Source organism: Puma concolor, chromosome B4 (assembly GCF_028749965.1).
Source record: "Puma concolor isolate L17-30 chromosome B4, mPumCon1.1.hap2, whole genome shotgun sequence".
Classification (NCBI taxonomy): Eukaryota; Metazoa; Chordata; class Mammalia; order Carnivora; family Felidae; genus Puma; species Puma concolor.
The window spans coordinates 124,851,912-124,876,167 of NC_141673.1; the positions used below are offsets into that span (position 1 = coordinate 124,851,912).

At 38.5% G+C, this 24,256-nt stretch overlaps 1 protein-coding gene across 2 annotated transcripts in view; it reads right to left on the reverse strand.

The window, feature by feature from the left end:
- Positions 1-24,256, reverse strand: part of MALRD1 (MAM and LDL receptor class A domain containing 1) — a 784,828-nt gene that overhangs the window by 22,495 nt on the left and 738,077 nt on the right. For both annotated transcript variants that reach the window (XM_086714806.1, XM_086714807.1), the window contains 2 exons: positions 17,450-17,529; positions 17,260-17,356 (listed from right to left, as the gene is read on the reverse strand). In XM_086714806.1, coding sequence (XP_086570932.1) covers positions 17,260-17,356; positions 17,450-17,529 — 177 coding nt within the window. The remainder of the gene's footprint in view (positions 1-17,259; positions 17,357-17,449; positions 17,530-24,256) is intronic.

A 24,256-nucleotide genomic window follows, 5' to 3' on the forward strand; every position in this document is an offset into this window, starting at 1 on the left:
AAATCCATCTTTAGTCCTGAGTTTTTGGATCTCTATTAGTGGTGTTACCAATCATACAGCGCCTAAGTACAATACTCTCAAATCAACTTTGACAGTTGCTTTTTTCTCATCTCCTATATTAAGGCATTCATCACTGTTCAGGTTCAAGTATTCATCATCTCTCATCTAAACCTCTTGAGTATGAAGGGTTATGTCCCAAGAGATTAGATCTTTTTCTAATCTATTCTCCTGCTCTGCGTTTTGTTTTTTTTTTAAACACAGATATGATCTTGTCATTCTTCTGCTTAAAACACTTTCCTAGCTTGTATCAGTTAAGGCCCTACCAGGAAATAGCTGACATACTCAAATTGGGAAATTGAGTATTTGATAAAGGGAAAGTTTGCAAAGGTATGGCCAGGGTGTAGAGAAACAGTAAGCGATAGCACAGTAGACTGGGCCAGTCATCAGGCCTGTTATCACCGTAGGCTGGAAGGAGGAAGAAGAGAGATTACTGGAGAAGGTAGCTGCAGTTTGCATAGGGCCTTTTGACAGCCCTGTGACTTCTAGCAGCCAGCAGGAACTTCACTGCAGGAAGCAGCCAGGGTGATGAAAACCCAGCTCTTCTCTTTTTCCTCCCTCAAAGTACCTCACTTTGGCCAAACATAATGTAAATTCAGATGACAAAGAAGCCCATAAATGCAATCCCTGAAGGCCAAGTCTCCAGACTCACCTTCTACCTTTCTCTACCCTCTTTAATGGAAAAGAGTGGAGGGGTGGACCTGAGGGGAAGGACAAAATGGCCAGCACTCAGCTCTTTTTTTTTTTTTTTCTTAAGTGAATTGAAATCTCCTAAGTAGGTATTCAAAACCCTAATCACCTCTCTACAACATACTTTACTATCTGTAATTTATTGTTCCCCTCCCATATTCTATAGTTACATGAGCCATTTTTTAAACATGAGTTTCTACATTTTCTTTTTTTTTTTTGAACCCCTTTCCACATCTCCACCTGGTTTATCTTTCAAGTCCCCATACAAATTCCATATCCTTTTTGTAGCCCTCTTCATCTATCCATCTGAATTGCTAGCTCCCTTGAATATGCTGCCTCCATGTGATGGCTCAAGACTTGACCCGTGTACCACTCACCCCACTCACATGAGAGGAGCTCTGGCTCCAGGAAGTCTCTGGTCACAGGGTAGGAAGTGGGTTACAAGAGGAGTAGAAATGTGACAGTCTTGGGACAAATACTTTTTCCTCTAAATACTCTGTCTCTTTTCTACCATTTCAGGAAAAGAAAACAGACGAGAATTAGGGGAAAAGTATCAGGGAACAGGTGGCCTAGGCTTCTCTTTAAAATAGAAAAGAAGAGAGAGGCAGAAGAGGAGGGATCACATGTGACCCAATACCATTTTTAAGGGGAGGATTTTGTATTCATTGATTGACTCATTCATTTGTGAGAGAGCAGGGGAGAGAGGCAGAGGGAGAGAAAGAGAAAATCTCAAGCAGGCTCCATGCTCCCTGTGGAGAAGGGGAGGATTTTGAAATCCTGTTCTCAATTTCCCTTTTCTAGCTCAAAGCAAACATTTAGCAAGATTGGCAGGACATGGCTACAATATACACAGGGACTGAGATTGGGGAGTTAGGTTCCTAGATCTTAACAGCAGTATTTCTTGTGGGCAAATGCACAGTGGAAAGAGAAAAGGTTTGCAAGAATTATGAAATGACCTTGATTGTTGCCCTGGGACCAGGGCAGGCTCACTAGTGACACCGTAGCTGTAAAAGCAACTGAATTCTTTGAGGCATAGGGTAAGTGGGGTTTCGATTTTTGTTAAGGATAAGTATTCATTCCTGGGCCCAAGTTAGGTCTATCCAGGGATTTCGAACTAGGAGAAGAGCTAAACTTTCCTCCAAAGGTACACATTATCAACATGGTGTTTGTCCTGGCAAAAGGTCCGGTAGAGAGGATATAATATTATAGGGATAGATAACGTTATTTAGGGGCCAGGGCCACTCATTCACCCATCTCAAACAATAAGGACATCTGTATCTCCCATGGGGTTACAGGCAGCTGATTCAGCTTTTGGGATCCTAATCACCTCCTTTCTTTTTCAATGTTTATTTATTTTTGGGACAGAGAGAGACAGAGCATGAACGGGGGAGGGGCAGAGAGAGAGGGAGACACAGAATCGGAAACAGGCTCCAGGCTCTGAGCCATCAGCCCAGAGCCCGACGCGGGGCTCGAACTCACGGACCGCGAGATCGTGACCTGGCTGAAGTCGGACGCTTAACCGACTGCGCCACCCAGGCGCCCCCTAATCACCTCCTTTCTTATCAGAAATACAAATAGCAACCATTCTCTTGATTATTCTTTCCTTCCATCTTACCCCCCAAATATTTTGGTTTACATTTCTATTACACTCATCACAGTTAAACATGTATTATGAGTCAGAAAGCAGGGGTATCATATATCTTGGAACTTTCTCAAGATTAGCACATCTTAATAAATGTTTGTGGAGTTGAATCATTAGGCATTCCCAAGATCGCATTCAGGTCACATTGTTTATTTTTAACTTTAATTAGTGTATTTTTTAAATTAACACAATCCTTCATGAGTAACTACCACAGTGCAGCATAATAAACAGCTATATTGCCATTTTTTCCCCAGGTAAAGAAGATATCATCTAAAATAGAAAAGAAGTCGGTGTATTATATGGCTTCAGGTAAGGTAAAAATAAATAGTCCACCATTTGTATTCTTTATACTTGATTTCTAAGTATATGTTTGATTATCGCATCTACTTTTTTGATTAGTGAAACAACTCTAGAAGGCTGCCATATTTGTTACTTCCTCTAAAGTAGCAGGAGTATAAATCTGCTAGATATTGGGCCATGGGGAAAGGGATACTAGATACCTTACAGAGACCTTTCATGATGACCCCCATATGGCCCCACATTACAGTGCCTTGTATAGAGTCCCTGCAGTCATGTTTGTAGTACTGGCCCTACCTCATATCTCTTCCATAGTTAATTTGACCAGAAATGGAGTCTTGACCCCAAGTAGGCTAATCAGAAAATCTACCTTTGGAATATGTACTGGGGACAAAAAGATAAAGATTTAGTTTCTCCATATGTCTGGACATGTAATGGATACTGATACCTAGCTACTAGGAGAAACCATTTAGTAATAAAGACAGGGATTAGAGGAAATATGTCTTCAGAGAGAGAATCACCAAGCAGAGAAGCAAAAAGAAGCAGAGATGAGAAGCAGATAAGAATACCATTGGGTCCAGGTCTTCCCATCCCCATTCATTGCTATCTTTGAGCCCTGGGAAATGTACATTTTTACACTAAATTCTTTGTTTTGATTAAGCTAGCTTGAGATTCTTTCTTCCCCTGCAAAGGGTCCTCACTAATATATTTGGTAGCAAGTAGCTAACAGAAGGATCACAGAATGTATAATAAAATCTAGGAAACAAATCTCTGAAAACAACTTTAAGAGGCTTATTGCTGTATGTAGCACTGAGCTTGCAGTGCTCCATCCTATATTTTTAAAAAAAAAAATTAATAAAATTTCTTTCAAGTCATTGAAGGGTTTCTTATGCTACAGATTGTTTTTATAAAATCTAATGGAAAATCATAAGGTTTATTTAGAGAGAGTGACAAGTTTCCTACTTACATTTATTCCTGTGCAACTCAATTTGGTATTATTTTCAGGGAGAATCAACAGACTTAAAATTTGACATGCAACTTTTTTATTTAAATGTAATCAATAGACACAAGCAGTGTTTTTGGTGATGCTCAGAAGAAATGATGGTCAATAAAGTGTCCTGTATTGGGCACCGATTATGCATACAGAGGTAGATACTGGGGACATAAAGACTGGTTAATATGGAAATAGTTAAGTAATAACACTACATGATGATGCTGTAATTGTCTTCCTGAGGACAACATTCTGACAGCTCAGTGACTAAACCTGAAGGAATGCCAGGATGGTTTTGCTTGGTATCCAAAATATATGGGTTTTGATAGCTCTGCCAGGCAGAAGGTGTGGAAGGCCACATGTTTTGGGGAAAAGGTGAGACTTTAGTCAAGTGTAGGGCTGGAAGGGGCGGGGTGGTGGAAAGTTAAACTTGGTACAGTGGTCTTTGAACACTGTCACTTGAGTCTCTCTAAGTAACTTAGAAGAAAAAACTATGCATCTCCTCTTATATGTTTAAGCTAGCATCTAAAATCTTTATTGTAGGTTTCGTGGTTGCAAAGGATATAATTTCTGAAATATTTTATGTGAGCTCTTTCAAATTATTGAATTTGTCTGCCATGAAATCTAAATGACAAAGTCAGTCCTGCTTTCTAATCAAATAAAACTTGATTTTCAGAAAAAGACGGACTTCATTGTTCAACTCAAATAGATATGTTAAAATGTGTTACAGAGCAATCATCTCAATTAATTGAAATTTCACATTCTAAGTGGGAAAGGAGAGAGAAAAGTAACTTGGCAAAAGATTTCTCTCCTGCTCCCCCTTTCAGTACTTCTTGACTCCAATATCTTGCTACACGAATCTCTTTTTGGGAGGCTATAGTCTCATGTCATGCCTCTATTTGTCTGCCCCCCCCCCCCCATGTCCTCTCCTGTCCTCCCCCTTATAATTTATTTTAAAGAGATTCGGGATAGGTGTGAGGTAAAGCGACCACCTGTGAAAGAAGAAATGAGAGAGGAGAAGTGGCAGGCCGGATGTACCTTTCTCAGTCGGAAGAAGGTATGTGAAATTTGAACATCACCTAGAAACTGCTTGTGGCATGTACCTTGGAGAAGTATTTGAGACTTCTGGTAAGCATCCTCCAGTCAGGAGACCCCTGGTAGAGAGACGGGATCAACTCCAGTTCTAGTCTCTCTGGTTCCTTTGAGGGGCTTCTCTCCTCAGCCCACAAGTGACCTCAGGGCAGATGTGTAGTGAGCAATTCAGAAGATCATTAACAAGACTGAGAGTACAGTCCTGAGTGATACTATTGTTAGGCAGTAACAGGGAATAAAACCTTTTGAGATTTTGGAAATTAGAAGAGAAGGTACTACGAAGTGTAAAGTGGACAGGGAGGTAAATCAGAGGGTCACAGACAGAGATGCTGTCTGGAACCTCAAGCACTGGACCTTGCCTGCCTCTTGCAGGGAGGTAGTTTAAAAACATCAAAGTGCTTGTTTTCGTTTACAGTCATTTACTTCTACTGTGTTCTATCATCATTCTTTGATCTTGGTCCAGTTCACATATCTTGGGCAAATTTTATAACTATATTGTCGCTTTTAATGATTAAAAGTTTTTAATGATTAAAACATAGTCCAGTCCACTTGAAAGCTGTAATATCAGATTCTAACCTCAGTTTGTGTCCTGCTCCTTTCCCATTTCACACTTGACATTTGACCATGAGACACTGCTTATAGTAAGGAAGATGGTGAAGGTCATGATCTGGCTTTAAGACACCCTATCACTTTTCTCGAGGGTTAACTTTCTGGTGTGGACACAGAAAGAGAGGAAATGGGAGGCTGAAATATCCTTTTTTTTTTAATGTTTATTTATTTTGTGAGAGAGAGAGATTGAGCATGTGCAGGTTGGGGAGGGGCAGAGAGAATGGGAGAACAAGAATCCCAAGCAGTCCCATGCTCAGCACTAAGCCCCACACAGGGCTCCAACTCATGAACTTGAGCCAAAATCAAGTCAGAAACTTAACCGACTAAGCCACCCAAGCAACTCTGCAATATTCTTAATATCTAGTCAACTATCAGTAGGGGGCCCCACCCCACCCCTGCCCATTGCACAATGAGTTTATGTAGTTCTGACTTGTTTAGGTGGACTTCCCCTGTCATGGACTCCATGGTGATAGTATATGGATTATGTGTGTTTGTGTGTATGTGTGTGTTTGTGTGTGTATAAGTCAGCTTCATTTGGACCCCTTCTATCATTAAATGAAAGAAAAGAAAGACAGTTGTGTCAGCCTTCAGCTCAGCCTGGCCCCTGCTTCCCTTCCAGGAGGGGCATTACCTTACCTAAAGTGACAGGTACCCAAACAACCCTACAACTCCAGTTTATCTCTGTTCTCTGTGCTTTTTCAAATGGACTGAAGAAGGAAGTTCTAGGTTCTCTTCCATTCCTTTGGAGGGTTGCGCATAACTGTGATACAGTATAATCTCTATTCCCATCTCCTGCCCTCTTACTGTTCCAGGATATATTATGCCACAGACCTTTAAGGCCAGCAGATGCAGAATACTCCCACATGGCTATCTATCTTCAGAACACTAAGCCAAAAATTATCTTAGTGTCTTTCTGCAAAAGGTACATGTGTCAAATACTCCTAAGAACTTTTCTTCTTCTACACTTTGCTTTAATGAGCACTAGGAAGCAGATTTTGCAGATTTTTCACCTTTCTTCTGGGCATTACCAATCTGAACTGTTGATTCTCTTGGGAGCCTCCCATCGTTTGATATTGGGTAGAGCTAGTGGTTGTATATCCCTCCCTTTCTTCATAGGAAAGTGGCAAAACCTCTTACCATAAATATTGCACTACCCCAAAGACAATGACTCCAAGAATGCCTTTATCTCTTCTTTCCAGTCCTTTCTTTATGGTAGACTGGAGAGATGAAAGATTGGGTGATGGCAGTATAAATGATTCTACGTCTTCCATTAGTAAGCCTCAGTGGGTTGTATCTGACCCCAATTATCAGTAGTCTTTGAAACTTCTTCAAAATATGTGTTCTGTGGACCCTCTTATTTGCGGAATGTAGCCAGTTTCACTGAATTTCTTGTGACTCTTCTGTGAGAGGAGTTATTATTGTCACCTAAGAGTTTGATGTGTTCAGACAGGGTGATAAAGGCAATTATATCTAAGCTTTTCAGCTTAAATAATGAAGTTACCCTTTATTTTTGGGACCTCAAAGTTAGGTTCCAGAATATGGAAATGACGGATACTAATGTCTTATGATGTGTAAAGTCAATGTATCTAGAAAAAAAAAAAAGTCCATGTGGAAGTGTAGGAAAGGGTTGAAACATAATATGGATCTGGAGCTTGGAACAGAATTTCAGGAAGAGAAAGATGATTTGAAGCCATTAGCATATAGATGGCATAAAGCCTTGGAAATGAATGACATCTCCATGGAGAATGTGTAGAAGGGGAAGGGAAGCAGATATAGAGGCAAGGCCTGAGGAACATTAATAAGGTTTGGAAAGAAGGAGAGAAGAGACCAGAAGTTGAAAAAAAAAAAAAAAAAAAAGAGAGAGGAAAGGTTAAGAGAGAACGAACAAGGGCTCCTGGGTGGCTCAGTGGGTTAAGTGTCCAGCTTTGGCTCAGGTCATGATCTCACCACTCCTGGGTTCCAGCCCCACATTGGGCTCTGTGCTGACAGCTCAGAGCCTGGAGCCAGCTTCACATTCTGTGTCTCCCTCTCTCGTGCGCCCCACCCCGCTTGCACTCTGTGTGTGTCTCTCTCCTAAAAATAAATGTTTAAAAAAAAAGAAAAAAGAGAATGAACAAAGAAACAGATGAAGGGAAAACAGAAATAGAGTTCCTTGAAGAAAGAGTATGAAGAACAAGGACAAAGGGAAAGTATAAAACTGAAGGACAGAAATGGGAAAGAAAAGGAGAAATGGCTGTCAGGCTGTGGCATAATGCCAACGGAATTTGCTTGAGAGATGTCTCCATAGCCCCAGTTATACAGGCTGTCTCACACACATCTGTAGGAGTGAAATTTAGGCTTCTTTTTGAATGTTCTCATGAGTTGTGTTAATATGAGAACTTATACATATTGTGATGTTTAATTTTATATGTCAGCCTGGCTAGTCTGTAATGCCCAATTGTTTATCCAAACACTCGTCTGGATGTTGCCATGAAGGTCTTTTTAGGTATGATTAACATTTTCAATCAGCCAAGTTTAAGTAAAGCAGATTACTTCCATAATGTGGGTGGACCTTGTTTAATCATTTGAAGACTTTAACAGCAAAGATTGAGGTTTCCAAAGAAGGAACTCTGCCTCAGGGCTACCATGTAGAAACCTATATTTGTTTCTAGTCTGATAGTTGCCTGACAGATTTTGGACTCAAGCTGGCACCATCAACTCTTACATGAATTTCCGACTTACCAGCCTGGCCTACAAGTTTCATGCTTGGCAGCCCCCATGATCACATGAGAGAATTTTTTAAGATAAATCTGTTTCATATATTAGTATTTAAAATTATATTAATACACTTAAATGATTATGTCATAAGTATATTTTATAGAAGTATGATATAAATGAACATATCTTGGGGCGCCTGGGTGGCGCAGTCGGTTAAGCGTCCGACTTCAGCCAGGTCACGATCTCGCGGTCCGTGAGTTCGAGCCCCGCGTCGGGCTCTGGGCTGATGGCTCAGAGCCTGGAGCCTGTTTCCGATTCTGTGTCTCCCTCTCTCTCTGCCCCTCCCCCGTTCATGCTCTGTCTCTCTCTGTCCCAAAAATAAATAAAAAAAAAAAAAACATTGAAAAAAAAAAAAAATAAAAAATAAATGAACATATCTTATAGAAATATGTTTATCTTAATATATCTTATTCTATTAAAATGTATTAATATGTTTATGTATTAATGTCCTATATTATGTATGTTAATATATTAAGATATTTAAAGATGTACATATACACACACAAGGAGAAACGTTACAATACTCATCTAATTATTTCTGTAACTCTGGAGAACCCTAATATAAGTGTGCATTCTAGCACCAAATCAGCATTTCATTTAATAGCTTTGTGTATATCTTTCTCACTAGATTACAAATTCCTTTAAGTCCAGACTGTTTCTCATTCATGTTTGTATCCATTTTGTCTGGTATATTTTAGGCACATAAGAAATTAAAGAATTAATAGATGAGCAAGATCTTCTTGATAGTAATAGATTGAAAATGTCATATCTCTTTTTTCTGATGAACACCATAATTCTGTAATGACTTCCTTAATTGATGATGTCAAGATTGGTGCCTGCTAATTACCATGATTGCAGGCTGGAGATCTGAGAAGAATTCAAGTAGGAGTCATACAAGTTGGCACCAACGCAAATGCAGTTATCCAGTATTCTGTGACACATTGGTGTTGCTGCAGATCTAAATCTTTGATCGCAAATTCTGGCATGCAAGAGATGATATATTTTTCTTTAATTTCTTAAACTTTCACTAAATCTAATTCTGAGTCCTTATCTTGCTCAGTTCATGGAAAAGTCAATCACTTTCATTATCTGGGTGACCTGTATCCCATATGGGTGGATAGATGGGTATTGGGTAAGAACTCCCAGGGTCCTCAGTGGCACTGTAGATTGTAAGGTCTTCTTGGTTTTTTGTTTTTGTTTTGTTTTGATTTGATTTTGAATTCAAATATGCAAAACATACAGCCTTATATTAAGTTTCAGGTATATATTATAATGAATCAAAAATGTCTACACATTTCTCAGTGCTTATTAGGATAAGTGTACTCTTCTTCCATTTTATCTATTTCACCCATTGCCCACCCACCTCCCTGCGACAACCACCAGTTTGTTCTCTGTATGAGTCTGATTTTTTTGTTTCCTTTTTCTTTGTTTTGTTTATAAAATTACACATATGAGTGAAATCATATGGTATTTGTCTTTCTCTGACAAACTTCTATCACTTAGCATTATACCCTATAGATCCATCCGTGTTGTTGCAAATGGGAAGATTTACTTCTTCCTTACAGCTGAGAAATATGCCATTGTGTGTGTGGACAGAATACTGTCCGTCTATAATGGACACTTGGGTTGCTTTCATAATTTGGCTATTGTAAATAATGCTGCAGTAAACATAAAGATGCATATACCTTTACTGGGTAAATACTCAGTAGTGGAATTACTGGATCAGATGGTAATGCTATTTTTAATTTTTTTTGACGAACCTCCATACTGTAGAGTGGCTGCACCAATATGCATTACCACCTGCAGTGTATAAAGGTTCCTCATTCTCCTCATCCTCACCAACACTTGTTATTTTTTGTCTTTTTTTAATTTTAACTATTCTGACAGTTATAAGGTGATATCTCATTGTGGTTTCAATCTGCATTTCACTTATGATTAGTGATGTTGAACATTTTTTCACGTGTCTATTGGCCATCTGTGTCTCCTTTGGTAAAATGTCGTGACCTGACACTGAGGACCTAAATGGTCAGATCCCCTGCCCGTTATTAAGTAGATTGTTGTTTGGGTGTTGATTTATATAAGTTCTTTATTTATTTGGATATTAACCCTTTATCACATATATCATTTGGAGATATCTTCTATTCAGTAAGTTGCCTTATTGTTTTGTCAGCTGTTTCCTTTGCAGTGCAAAAGCCTTTTTTATGGTATAGTTCCAATAGTTTAATTTTACTTTTGTTTCTCTTGCCTGAAGAGACATATCTAGAAAAATGTTTCAATGGCTGTCTTCAGAGATTACTTCCTATGTTTTCTTGTATGAATTTGTTGGTTTCAGGTGTCACATTTAGATTTTCAGTCCATTTTGAGGTTCTTTTTTGTTTGTTTTTGGTATGGTCAATTTCTTTCTTTTGCATATAACTGTCCAGTTTTCCCAGCACCATTTATTGAAGAGATGTTCTTTTTCCCACTGTATACTCTTGTATACTTTGTTGTAGATTAACTGACCATATAAGAATGGGTTTACTTTTGGGCTCTCTATTCTGTTGATCTGTGTGTCTGTTTTTATGCCAGTAGCATACTGTTTTGATTACTACAGCTTTGTAGTTTATCTTGATATCTGGGATTGTGATACCTCCAGTTTTCTTCTGTTTTCAAGATGACTTCAGCTATTTGGGGTCTTTTGTAGCACCATATAAATTTTAGGATTATGTGTTCTAGTTCCATGAAAAATGATATTGGTATTTTGATAGTGATTGCTTTAAAACTATAGATTACTTGGGTAGTATGGACATTTTAACAGTGTTGGTTCTCCCAGTTCATGAGCTTGGAATGTCATTCCATTTGTTTCTGTGATCTTTAATTTCATTCATGAATGTGTTAAAAGAGGTTTCAGAGTAAGGATCTTTCACTTTGGTTAAGTTCATTCTTGGTATTTTATTATTTTTGGTGCAGTTATAAACAGAATTATTTTATTAATTTCCCTTTCTGCTACTTCATTATTAGTGTACAGAAATGCAGTCAATTTCCAAATGTTAAGTATGTATCTTGTAACTTTTACTGAATTAATTTATCACATTCTATTAGTTTTTGGTGGAGTATTTAGGGTTTTCTATAGATAGTGTCCTGTCATCTGCAAATATTGAACCTTTTACTTCTTCATTACAAATTTGGATGCCTTTTATTTCTTTTTCTTGTCTGATTGCTATGGCTAGGATTTCCAGTACTCTATTGAATAAAAGTGGTGAGAGTGGACATCCTTGTCTTATTCCTTATCTAATGGGACAAGCTCTCAGTTTTTCACCATTGAGTATGTTGTAAACTGTGGGTTTTTTTTCATATATGGCCTTTATTATGTTGCGGTATGTTCCTCTAAACCCATTTTCTTGAGTTTTTATCATGAGTCAGTGTCATACTTTGTCAAATGGTTTTTCTGCATTTATTGAGATGATCCTATGGTTATTATTCTTTCTCATGTTAATGTGATAGATCATATTGATTGATTTGTAAATACTGAACCACAGTTATCTCTGGAATAAATCCCACTGGATCATGGTAAATGCATTTTTAGAGGTATTGTTGGATTTGATTTGCTAATATTTGTTGAGGATTTTTAAACCTATGTCATCAGAGAGACTGGCCTGTAGTTTGGTTTTTTTGTAGTGCCTTTAGCTGGTCTTGTTGTGAGGGTTATGCTGGCTTTGTCCAATGAATAGAAATCTTTTTTTCATCTTCTATTTTTTGGAATACTTTGAGAAGACTAGGTATTAACTTTTCATTAAATGTTTGGTAGAATTCACCTTTGAAGCCATCTGGTCCTGGACTTTTGTTTGCTGGGAATTTTTTTTTTTTGATTATTGAATCAATTTATTTGGTAGTAATTGATCTGTTCAAATTTTGTATTTCTTCCTGATTCAGATTTGAAGGTTACATGTTCCTAGGAATTTATCCATTTCTTCTAGGTGTCCAATTTGTTGGCATATAATTTGTCATAATTGCTATAATCCTTTGTATTTCTGTGGTTTCAGTTGTTATTTCTCCTCTTCATTTTGCTTTTATATATTTGAGTCCTGTCTCTATTGGCAGAGTCTGGATCAAAGTATATCAGTTTTGTTAATCTTTTCAAAAAACAGTACCTGGTTTCATTCATGTGTTCTCTTGTTTTCTTGGTCTCTCTTTCACTTAGTTCTGCTGTCATCTTTATTAATTTATTCCTTCTACTGGCTTTGGGCTTTGTTTTTCTTGCTCTTTAGGTGTAAGGTTGTTGCTTATTTGAGACTTTTATTCTTGAGGTAGACCTCTGTTGCTATAAACTTCCCTTTTAGAACAGCTTTTGCTGCATCCAAAATATTTTGGCCTGTTGGGTTTTCATTTACATTTGTATCAATGTACTTGTTGATTTTTATTTGATTTATTGGTTTAGTAGCATGTTATTTAGCTTCCATGTATTTGTGTTCTTTCCAGATTTTTTTGTAATTGATTTATACATTCATACCATTGTGGTCAGAGAAGAGGCATGATATGATTTCAGTTCTTTTTGAAATTGTTGGGACTTATTTTGCGGCCTAACGTGATCTGTTCTGGAGAATGTCCCATGTGCCCTTGAAAACAATATTTATTCTTTTGTTTTGGGATAGAATGTTCTGAATATACTTATTAGATCCATCTAGTCCAATGTGTCATTCAAAGCCACTGTTTGTATGTTGATTTTCTGTCTGGATGATCTATCCATTGATATAAATGGGGTATTAAAGTCCCCTAATATTATTTTATTACGGTAAGTTTTTTTCTTTAATATCTTTCAATAGTTGCTTTATGTATTAGGTACTTCTGTGTTGGGTACATACATTTTTTTATTTTTTTAAATTTTTAACATTCATTTTTGAGAGAGAGAGCATGAGTGGGGGAGGGTAGAGAGAGAGGGAGACATAGAATCTGAAGCAGGCTCCAGGCTCTGAGTTGTCAGCACAGAGCCCCGACGCAGGGCTCGAACTCATGGACTGTGAGATCATGACCTGAGCTGAAGTCGGATGCTTAACTGAATGAGTCAACCAGGCACCCTGGGTACGTACATTTTTACAATTGTTTTATTCTCTTGTTGGATTACTCCCTTTATCATTAACTAGCTAATGTTGTTGTCTCTTGTTACAGTTGTTGCTTAAGGTCTATTTTATCTAATATCAGGTACAGTTACCCAACTTTTTTAGTGCTACCGTTTGCATGGTAAATGTTTTTACATCCCTTTGCTTTCAATCTGCATGTGTCTTTAGGTCTGAAGTAAGTCTCTTGTAGGCGGCATGTATATAGGTCTTGCTTTTTAATCTAGTCACTCTGTGTCTTTTGATTGGAGTTATTATTCCATTTACATTCAGAGTAATTATCAATAGGTATGTCTTTACTGACATTTTGTAACTTGTTTTATGGTTGTTTGTGTAGTTCTTCCCTGTTTCTTTCTTTGCTTGCTCTCTTCCCTTGTGGTGCTCTGGCCTTCTTTAATGATATACTTGTCTTCCTTTCTTTTTATTTTTTTGCGTATCTGCTATAGATTTGTGATTTGTGGTTACCATTTGGTTGTATATAACATCTTATGCATACAGCAGTCTACATTAGATTGGCGGTTGCTTAAATTGGGATCCATTCTAAAAGCACCAGATTTTTACCCCCCTCCAAGTTTTATGTGTATATTTTACACATCCTTTTATTTGTGAATCCCTTAACTGATGTTTATACATATAATTGATTTCACTGTTCTTCTGTTTTATCTCTGTATTTGTATCATATGTACATATCTAGTACATGTACTTATTTTATTTCACTTTATTTTTAAATTTATTTAATCTCTACACACAGTGTATACAGAGCAAGAGTCATATGCAGAGATCAAGAGTCATATGCTCTTCCCACTGAGCCAGCCAGGTGCCTCAAATCTGGTGCTTTTCTTGTTTTTATTTGCTTATGCCAGATTTTTTTCATATTTTCTTCTGTTTATAGCCTTTTCTTTCCACTCACAGTCCATTTTAACATTTCTTTTATGACTGATTTAGTGGTGATGAACATTTTTAACTTGTGTCTGTGAGCTCTTTGTTTCTCTTTGTATTTTGAATGATAGCCTTGCTGGGTAGAATATTTTTGGTTGCAGGTTCTTTCCCTTTCAGCACTCTGAATAGATCCATCTCCCTCCTTTCTGGCCTGCAAAGTTTCTGATGAAAAAATCAGCTGACAGCCTGATGCGTTTCCCTTGTAGGTGCCTGTTTTCTTTTCTCTTGCTGTTCTTAAGATTCACTTTTTATCACTACTTTTTGCCATTCTAATTATTATATGTCTTGGTGTGAACCTCCTTGAGTTGATTTTGTTGGGGTCTGTCTGTACCTCCTAGATTTGGATTTGTTTCCTTCCCCAGATTAGGGAAGTTTTCAGCTATTATTTCCTTAAATACATTTTCTCCCCTCTTTTCTTTCTGTTCTCCTTCTAAGATCCCTATAATGTGATTGTTATTACACTTGATAATAATCCTGAGTTCCTTTAATCTGTTCTCCATTTTTATTATTATTTTTCTTACTGCTTTTCAGCTGGTTGCTGTCCTCCAGGCTGCTGATCCATTCTTCTGCTTCCTCTCTAGTCTACTATTTATTTCCTATATGTAGTTTTAAATGTTTATTTATTTTGAGAGACTGAGTGGGGGCAGGCAGAGAGAGAGAGAATCCCACGCAGGCTCTGTGATGTCAGCATGGACAACAACGTGGGGCTCAATCCCAGGAACTGTGAGATCACGACCTGCGCTGAAACCAAGAGTCCAACACTCAACCGACTGAGCCACACATGCGCCCCTCCCTATAGTGTATTTTAATTTCAGTTATTTAGTTCTTCATTTCTGATTGGTTGTTTGTTTATTTTAGGTTTTCTGTCTCTTTGTTGAAGGTCTCAGTGAGATCCTCCACTCTGTTCTCTCATCCAGTATCTTTATGACCATCTCTATCAGGTATATTGCTTATCTCCATTTCTTTAGCTCTTCTGTTGTCATTTTGTCCTCTTCTCTCATTTGTGATCTATTCTTCTGTCTCTTCATTTTGTCTAAGTCTTTATAATTCTTATTATGTAATAGGAAAGTCAGTTATATTCTGACTTGAAATTGGGGCCTGATGAAGAAGAGGTCCTGTGGCGCTTTGTACAGCACTGTGTCCTGTTCACCAGAGCCAGTGACTATAGAGGTGACCTATGTATTGCATATGCCCCACTGTTGTGGCTGAGCCTCATTTGCCTTCTGTCCATTCAGCTGCAGTGGCCCCCTTTCTCTTTCGTGGGTAGGATTTGGTCCTTGTGCAGTTAAGGGGCTAATCTGAGTCTGTCCTGGACATTAACTTGGGTTAGACCAAATGCCTGCCATCAGCCCATTTTCTGGGGTTGTGGAATCATGAGATTGCAGGACACTCTCCCTGCATTGTCCCCTGAGAGCTTTTCATTGGTGAGTGGGGTCTTCAGTGAGACAAAATCTCTGCCCCCTATCTATTAGGGTTGCAGTTACCCTGAACTACAGGGCTTTTTCCTTGTGCTGTCCCCTGTGAGGTTTGTGTTGGTGGGTGGTGTTGGCAGTCTGATTAGATATCTGCCCACAGTCCCCTGCTAGAGCTGCAGTGGGATTGATGTGTGTGGTAATTTTCCCTTCTCCCCAGAGCAGGAGTCACTTCGGAGTGGTGCTGTTCACAGTTGTGTTGTTTGCAGGGTGATATTCATCAGAACCTATGGAGAGACTCCACCCCAGTGGAGCAGGTTGAATGGAGTGAGTCTTCAGTAGAACACAGGGCGTGTGGTGTTAGCAAGGTAAGTGGAAAGTGTTACCGGTTCCTAGCAGGGCTATGTGTAGAATGAGACTTGACAGTCGCTGCTTTGGAGTGACTCCTGCCCAGTTGTGCAGGTATGATGAGGCATATCCATAGGAGGACACTGGGGCAGGGTATGTAGTGTTAGAAAGCTAGGTAAAGAGTGTTCATACTCATTCTTGAAGGTGTCTGGTTGTCTAAGATGTCAGGGGGGAGAAATGTCACCTTCTGGCTCTTGTTTTCATGGATAAGTCTCCTAATGATCCCTGCCCTTCCAACATCCATTCTGAGATTAGTAAAGATATCTACTTTATGCATACTCCAGGTAGTTTTTAAGCTGCTGCTTCTGTGCTGTATATTTTGGAGGGTTGTTTGTTACACTCTGTCTTTAAGGGTGTGGACTCAGTTTCATACTGTCCTCTAGCTCTTCCAGAGTAGAGCCTGCTGATTTTTAAAGCACCCAATTTTAAGCTCTGCTGGTTATAAAAACTCCAACAGTTAAGCCCCACTGGTTTTCAAAGTCAAATATTATGGGGACTTGTCTTTCCAGTGCAGGACCACCATGTCTGGGGTGCCTATTGTGAGGTCTGTTCATCTACCTGCTTTGTGATTGTGGTATCCCTCCTGTTTGTGGTTAATCTTGTGGGAGTTTGGTTCCTGACTGTTTTCTTTCCTTTCTGCCATTTTTAATGTGGCCTCTGCTCTAGAATTAACCGCATGGGGCCTCTTCTGCCATTCTTCGGGTCATTTTCTGAGTTAGTTGTACTGATGTGGCTATTATGAAGTATATCCATGGGAGGTGGTGCACTTAGGATCCTCCTTCTCTGCTATCTTCCCAGGCTCTCCTTCCAATTGGGGTCTTGTTGGTTTTGCATTAGTTCCGTTAGGCGCGGCAGCTATTGGTCTCTGTTCTGTATATTACTTGGACCATGGGAGTCTTAGCCTGAAACACTGATGTTAAGAGTTCACTGGGAGAGCCAAGAAAATATCTGTTGTGCAGTTCCCCAGGCATCACCAGCAAGTGGGACACTCATGTCTTTTAATCTGTGCAGAATGCCACTTTCCCTTTCATGTCATTATCAAAACTACTTTTAACATAATGTGAAAAGTAAACTTAAGGCTTTTTACTGAAAAAAGAAGAATGATTATTGTTAAGGAGCTCCTACATCATGCCCAGAAAGAAAAAAATCCATAAAGTATAGAAACACAAAGTTACCTGCATATAAAATGGAGTAAAAGAAAAATAGAGCAAATGAAATGTTTCATAAAATTGTTTTACCACAGTACCTTTTACTCAGTAATCAAAAGCTTACCTGACTGGTCCTTTTCTGTTTGCAAGAAAACACAAGACTGCAACTGTAATATGAATCATCAAGAAAGCTGATCCAATGCCCAGGAAAGTCCATATGTCTGGAATTTCAAACCAATTAAAAAGATAAATATGTAGTGAAAACCATTACAAATTCCAAATTCAAGGAAATATTTAGTCACAATGTCACCTACTATTCTGAGGGTATATCAAATCTGCAGGAGAAGGGTTAACCTTGATGTGGCATCGATTTCCTTTCCATCCTTGTCCACAACTGAAAATAAGATAAAAACTTAAGTTAAAAAAAGTAAGTGGAAACATAGTTTAGCAGTACTGTCATGGAATAAAATGATGAATGTCAATAAATAATCATACAAGGGAGTATGGGTAACTTTGATAAGAAACCAAAAATATTAAACCAAAGCAAAAGCAAAATTTTTCTGTTTTCATAATTGTGTAAGATGACTTTCATAAAACTATTTATTACCTTCTTGGGGTAGCTGGGTGGCTCAGTCAGTTAAGAATCTGGCTCTTGATCTCAGTTCAGGTCATGATCTCATGGTTCATGATTTCACAGTTCATGAAATTGAGCCCCATATCAGGCTCTGCACTGACAGCATGGAGCCTACCTGAGCCTCTCTCTCTCAAAATAAATCAATAAATTAAAAATATATATTTATCACCTTCTTGATTTTATTTATAAGATAGGAGCTCAGCTTTCACATTCTCCTTTGTTGTTTTCAAAAGTGTGACTTGATTTTTGCAATCCCTATCAAAATAACACCAGCATTCTTCACGGAGCTAGCATAAACAGCCCTAAAATTTGTATGGAACCAGAAAAGAACCTGAATAGCTAAAGCAATCCCAAAAAAGAAAACCGAAGCTGGAGGCATCACAATCCCAGACTTGAAGATGTATTACAAAGCTGTAATCATCAAGACAGTATGGTACTGGCACAAAAACAGACACTCAGATCAGTGGAACAGAATAGAGATCCAAGAAATGGACCCATAAACGTATGGCCAACTAGTCTTTGACAAAGCAGGAAAGAATATCCAATGGAATAAAGACAGTCTCTTCAGCAAATGGTGCTGGGAAAACTGGACAATGATATGCAGAAAAATGAACCTGAACCACTTTCTTACACCATACACAAAAATAAACTGAAAATGGATGAAAGACCTAAACATAGACAAGATGCCATAAAAATTCTAGAGGAGAAATCAGACAAAACCTCTTTGATTCAGCCACAGCAACTTCTTACTCAACATGTCTCCAGAGGCAAGCGAAACCAAAGCAAAAATGACCTATTGGGACTTCATCAAAATAAAAAGCTTCTGCACAGCGAAGGAAACAATCAGGAAAACTAAAAGGCAAGTGACAGAATGGGAGAAGATATTTGCAAACGACATATCAGATAAAGGGTTAGTATCCAAAATCTATAAAGAACTTATCAAACTCAACATCCAAAACAAAAATAATCCAGTGAAGAAATGGGCAAAAGAATGAATAGACACTTCCAAAGAAGACATCCAAATGGCAAACAGACACATGAAAAGATGCTCAACATCACTCATCATAGGGAAATACAAAGTAAAACCACAATGAGATACCATTTACTCCAGTGAAAATGGCTAAAATTAACAACTCAGGCAATGACAGATGTTGGCGAGGATGCGGAGAAAGAGGATCTCTTTTGCACTGCTGGTGGGAATGCAAACTGGTGCAGCCACTCTGGAAAACAGTATGGAAAGTCCTCAAAAAATTAAAAATAGAACTACCCTACAACCCAGCAATTGAACTACTAGGTATTTAAGTGATACAGGTGTGCTGTTTTGAAGGGGCACATGCACCCCAATGTTTATAGCAGCACTATCAACAACAGCCAAAGTATGGAAAGAGCCCAAATGTCCATCAGCAGATGAATGGATAAAGAAGATGTGGTATATATAAAGAATGGAGTATCACTCGGCAATCAAAAAGAATGAAATCTTGCCATTTGCAGCTACACGGATGGAACTGGAGGGTATTATGCTAAGTGAAATTAGCCAGAGAAAGACAAATATCATATGACTTCACTAATATGAGGACCTTAAGATACAAAACAGATGAACATAAGGGAAGGGAAGTAAAAATAATATAAGAACAGGGAGGGGGACAAAATATAAAAGACTCTTAAATATGGAGAACAAACACAGGGTTGCTGGAGGGGCTGAGGGAGGGGGATGGGCTAAATGGGTAAGGGGAATTAAGGAATCTAGTCCTGAAATCATTGTTGTACTATATGATAACTTGGATGTAAATTAAAAAAAAAGTTACTTGATTTTTACCAGTGTCCAATCCAATATTCCTTTATTGATCATTTGTCTCAAAGCTAGCACTCTTTTCAGTAGTGAATGGATTTCTGTTTTCCAACACTGATGGGAATATTCAAATTGAAGATTTATATATCAGAGAGAACATTTATCCCCAAAATCAGGATGATCCTCCAAGTACATAGATTTGAAATCAGGTAAATAATCTCATTGGATATACCTATACTACTACTAGGATTTAATTAACTCTGCTTTATTTAGGGATGTCATAATGAAACCTAGAACACTGGGAGTATTTCTTTTATGGGTGGCTTTCTGAATGTTCAGAAATGGGATTAGTTTGTACATCAAAGGGAAATAAGGTTTATTCTTAAGCAGTAAGTATGTCATTTTTTTTTTCTGGTATAAATGTGTTTGCATGGAAGTGTGAAAACTTACTCATTTTTTCCCAAAAATATCAGAATAGAAATGATTATTTGTATTTATGTTTGGTTGAATTTTCTGCCAAGTTCATGGTACATGCTACAAAACAGGATTAAAAAGTAGCTTTTGAATGTTTTGTGCTTTAAAGCTGTGTGTTACAAGCAATGCTTCTTCAGTACACAGTTATTGTATTTTCCCTCAATCTTTTTGAATTTGAAAATTTGAATGCTTTTTAATGTTTATTTATTTGGAGAGAGAGCAAGCTGGGGAGGGTAAAAGAGAGAGGGAGGCAGAGGATCCTGAGCAGGCTCCTTGCTGTCAGCACAGAGCTCGATATGAGGCTCAAACTCATGAACCATGAGATTATGACCTGGGCCAATACCAAGAGTTGGACACTTAACCAACTGAGCCACCCAGGCGCCCCTAGAATTTGAAGGCTTAATGGCAATTCCTTCACAAAAGCAGTAGCTTCTTTAAATATAGAAAGCTTACTGATTCAAGAAAGTCCTAAGAATGCCATTTTTCCTTCACAGAACTAGAATAATACTAAAATATATATGAAACCACAAGAGACCCTGAATGTCCAAAGCAGTCTTAGAAAAGAACAATGCTGCAGGTATGACAATCCCAGATTTCAAGATATACTACAAAGAAGTAATAATCAAAACAGTATGGTACTGGCACAAAAATACGTAGATGAATGGAAAAGAATAGACAGCCCAGAAATAAATCCATGCTTATGTGGTCAAGAAGTCTTTGAAAAAGGAGGCAAGAATATACATGTGGAAAAGACAGTCTCTTCAATAAATGGTGCTGGGAAAACTGAACAGTTAAAAGCAAAAGAATGAAATTGAACACTTTCTTACACCATACACAAAAATAAACTCAAAATGGATTAAAGACCTAGATGTGAGACCTGAAACCATAAAACTCCTTCAGGAAAACATAAGCAGTAATTTCTTTGCATTGACCTTAGCAACATTCTTCTGGATAAATCTCCTCAGGCAAGGGAAACAAAAGCAAAATTAAACTATTGGGACTATACCAAAATTAAAAAGCTTTTGCTCCACAAAGGAAACCATCAGCAAAAGGGCAAGTTACTGAGTGGGAGAAGAAATTTGCAAAAGATTCATCTGACAAGTGTCTGCTTGAATGTGTCTATTAAGATAAATTCCAGTGGGAAGTACCTTGGAATACCAGTTTAAAAAAATACTGGAGAGACTTCTGGGTAAGATGGCAGTAGGAAAATCCTAAGCTCACTTCATCCCACAGATACATGTAGGTAACATCCATATCAATGTAAATAACCCAGAGAATGACCCAAAGACTGTCAGAACAGACTCTCCACAGCTAAATGTAGAGAAAAGGTCATTTTGAAGAGGGTAGGAAGGGCAGAGATCAGGTTGGAAGCCAAACTGATCCATGAATGTATGTGGGAGGGACGCATGCAGGTGTGGAGAGGGGAGAGGAACACCCAGACAGGGGACCTTCACTGGGAAGAGGAATCCATTTAAAATTTGGCTTTGAAAACTAGATAGGCTTAACTTCATGAGTTTTTTAACAATCACTGGGGCTTGACATCTGAAACTTTAAAAATCATTTTGTTTTGGGGCACCTGGATGGCTCAATTGGTTAAGTGTCTAAGTCTTGATTTTGGCTCAGGTCATGATGTTAGAGTTTGTGAGATCAAGTGCCACATAGGGCTCTGCGTGACAGTGCAGAGCCTGCTTGGGATTCCCTCTCCCCCCTCCCCCCCCCCCCACCTCACTCACACTTTCTCTCCAAAGTAAATAAATTTAAAATAAGTAAATAAATTAGTGGGTTTGGCTTTGGGAGAGCCAGAGGGCTATAGGAAACTCAGTCCCTGCCCTTAAAGGGACGGCATAACAACCTCCCTGAGATACAACATAGAAAAACACTGTTTGAAAAACAGTGGGGTATATGCGAAGGAGATTTGTTTACTAATCTCAGAACATTTGCTGGAGGGACAGGGATCTGGGAGACTACTCCAAAAACAAAAGAACTGGTGGCACCATTTCCTTGTACCATCCCCTGCCTAGATAACAGTGATACCTCCATGAACCAGCACAGCTTGAACACTCACAACCTAGTTAGTGGCTCTACCCCCACCCACTCAGCAGTTTTCCAAAGCAGCCACAGGTCCCCTCCCACAGCTGACCAGTGCTAACCTTGCTAATACCACTTACCTTGTCCCTGCATTTTTCTCTGTACCCACCTCCTCCCTCCAAACTGGTGTTGGCAGGAGTTTCCAAAGCAATTTCAGGCCTCCTCCTACAGCCAACTTGTACAAACCTTGCTAACACTGATGTCCCTCCCTTCCCACTGTGTTCTCCTGTGGACCTGCCCCTTTCAACATGCACTTGACTGGAGTCCATCCAAAGCTGTACCAAAGCGTGCACTGTGCAAGCAGCACAGACAGGTACCAGCACCCTTCAAAGTCCTGCACTGTGGGGAGGGGAAAAGAAAACAAAACATACCAGTTCTGTGGTCACAGCCGTAGGCTGGGGGCAGACATCTGCTCTGGATTCAGGCTCTGCCCACCAATGAAAGCTGCTGTGGGGACAGCACCAGGGGGATACCACAGCTCTGGCAAATGCCCAGTCTGATCCAACTGAAGCCCAAGGAGACCCTAGACTGGCCCTTAAACAGAAGGATCAACTCCTGTCCATAGCAAGAAAAGAGAACCATTGCAGGCAACTGGAATGAAGGTAAATGTGGTTCAGACATATTGGTAGGATGCATATAACATATCAGATACACTTCTGAAGCATCAGGTTCTTATGAATGGGGGACATTGTAGTATAAAGCTCTATAGGGGTTCTTTTTAATAATGCCAGTACTTTCAAGAGAAGGAGATATATCTGAATTTTCTAACACATAGAAACAGACTCAAAGTGAGTTAGACAAAATGAGAGAAATATGTCCCATATGAAAGAACTGAACAAAATCTCAGCAGGAGAGCTAAACGAAATGGAGATAATATGCCTCATAAAGAATTCACAATAATGGCCATAAAGATACTAAACTTGAGGAAAGAGTAGAGAATCTCAGTGCCACCTTCAGCAAAGGGATAGAAAACATAAAAGAACCAATGAGAGATGAATTAATATGTGAAATTAAAAATATACCTGAGAGAATAAATTGTAGACTAGTAGAAGCAAAATAATGGATTAGCGAGCTGGAAGACAGAGTAATAGAAAGCAATGAAGCTGAACAAGAGAAAAAAAGTGAGATAGATTAAGGGAACTCAGCAACACCATCACGTGTAATACTATTCAGATTATTGAGATCCTAGAAGAAAAAGAGAAAAGGGAGAAGAACATCTATATAAATAAGTAATAGCTGAAAACTTCCCTAATCTGGGGAAGGAAACAGAAAACCAGATCCAGGAGGCACAGAGAACCTGCAACAAAATCAACCCAAGGAGCTTCACATCAAGATACATAATAAACTGGCAAAAATAGTGATAAAGAAAATTCTAAAAGCAGCAAGAGAAAAGAAAATAGGTACCTACAAAGGAAACCCCATACTATCAGATGACTTTTTAGCAGAAATTTTGCAGGCCAGAAGGGATGTGGCATTTTCAAAGTGCTGAAAGGAAAAAAAAAAAAAAAAAACAGCAACAACAACAAAAAACCAACCCCTAAAACCAAGAATACTTTAACCATCAGGGCTATCACGCAGAGTAGATGAAGAGTTTTCCAGACAAACAAAAGTTAAAGGAGTTCATCAACACTAAACCAGTTTTACAAGATATATTAAATTCGGACTCCTTGAGTTGAAAAGAAAGACCATAAGCAGCAGTTAGAAAAGTAGAAAGCACAAAGGCAATAAAATTAAGTATATTAATAAAAACCCATCAATGGATTCACAAAATGAAAGAATGTAAAGCATGAATGACACCATATACCTAAAATGTGTGGAGGAGATGAGTAAAAAGTTAGTGCTTTTACAATGGGTTCAAACCTAAAGTGACCATCAACTGAATACAGTCTGCTATATGCATCAGTGTTATATATAAACCTATTGGGAAACACAAATCAAAAAGTGGTTAAGATACATGAGTAAAGATAAAGGAATCCAAACAAACAACTAAAGAAAGCCAGCAAAGCATGAGAGAAGATAGCAAGAGAAGGAACAGAGGAAGAACTATAAAACAACCATAAAACAAGTAACAGAAGGATAATAAGTACCTATCAATAATTACTTTGAATGTAAATGGACTAAATGCTCCAATCAAAA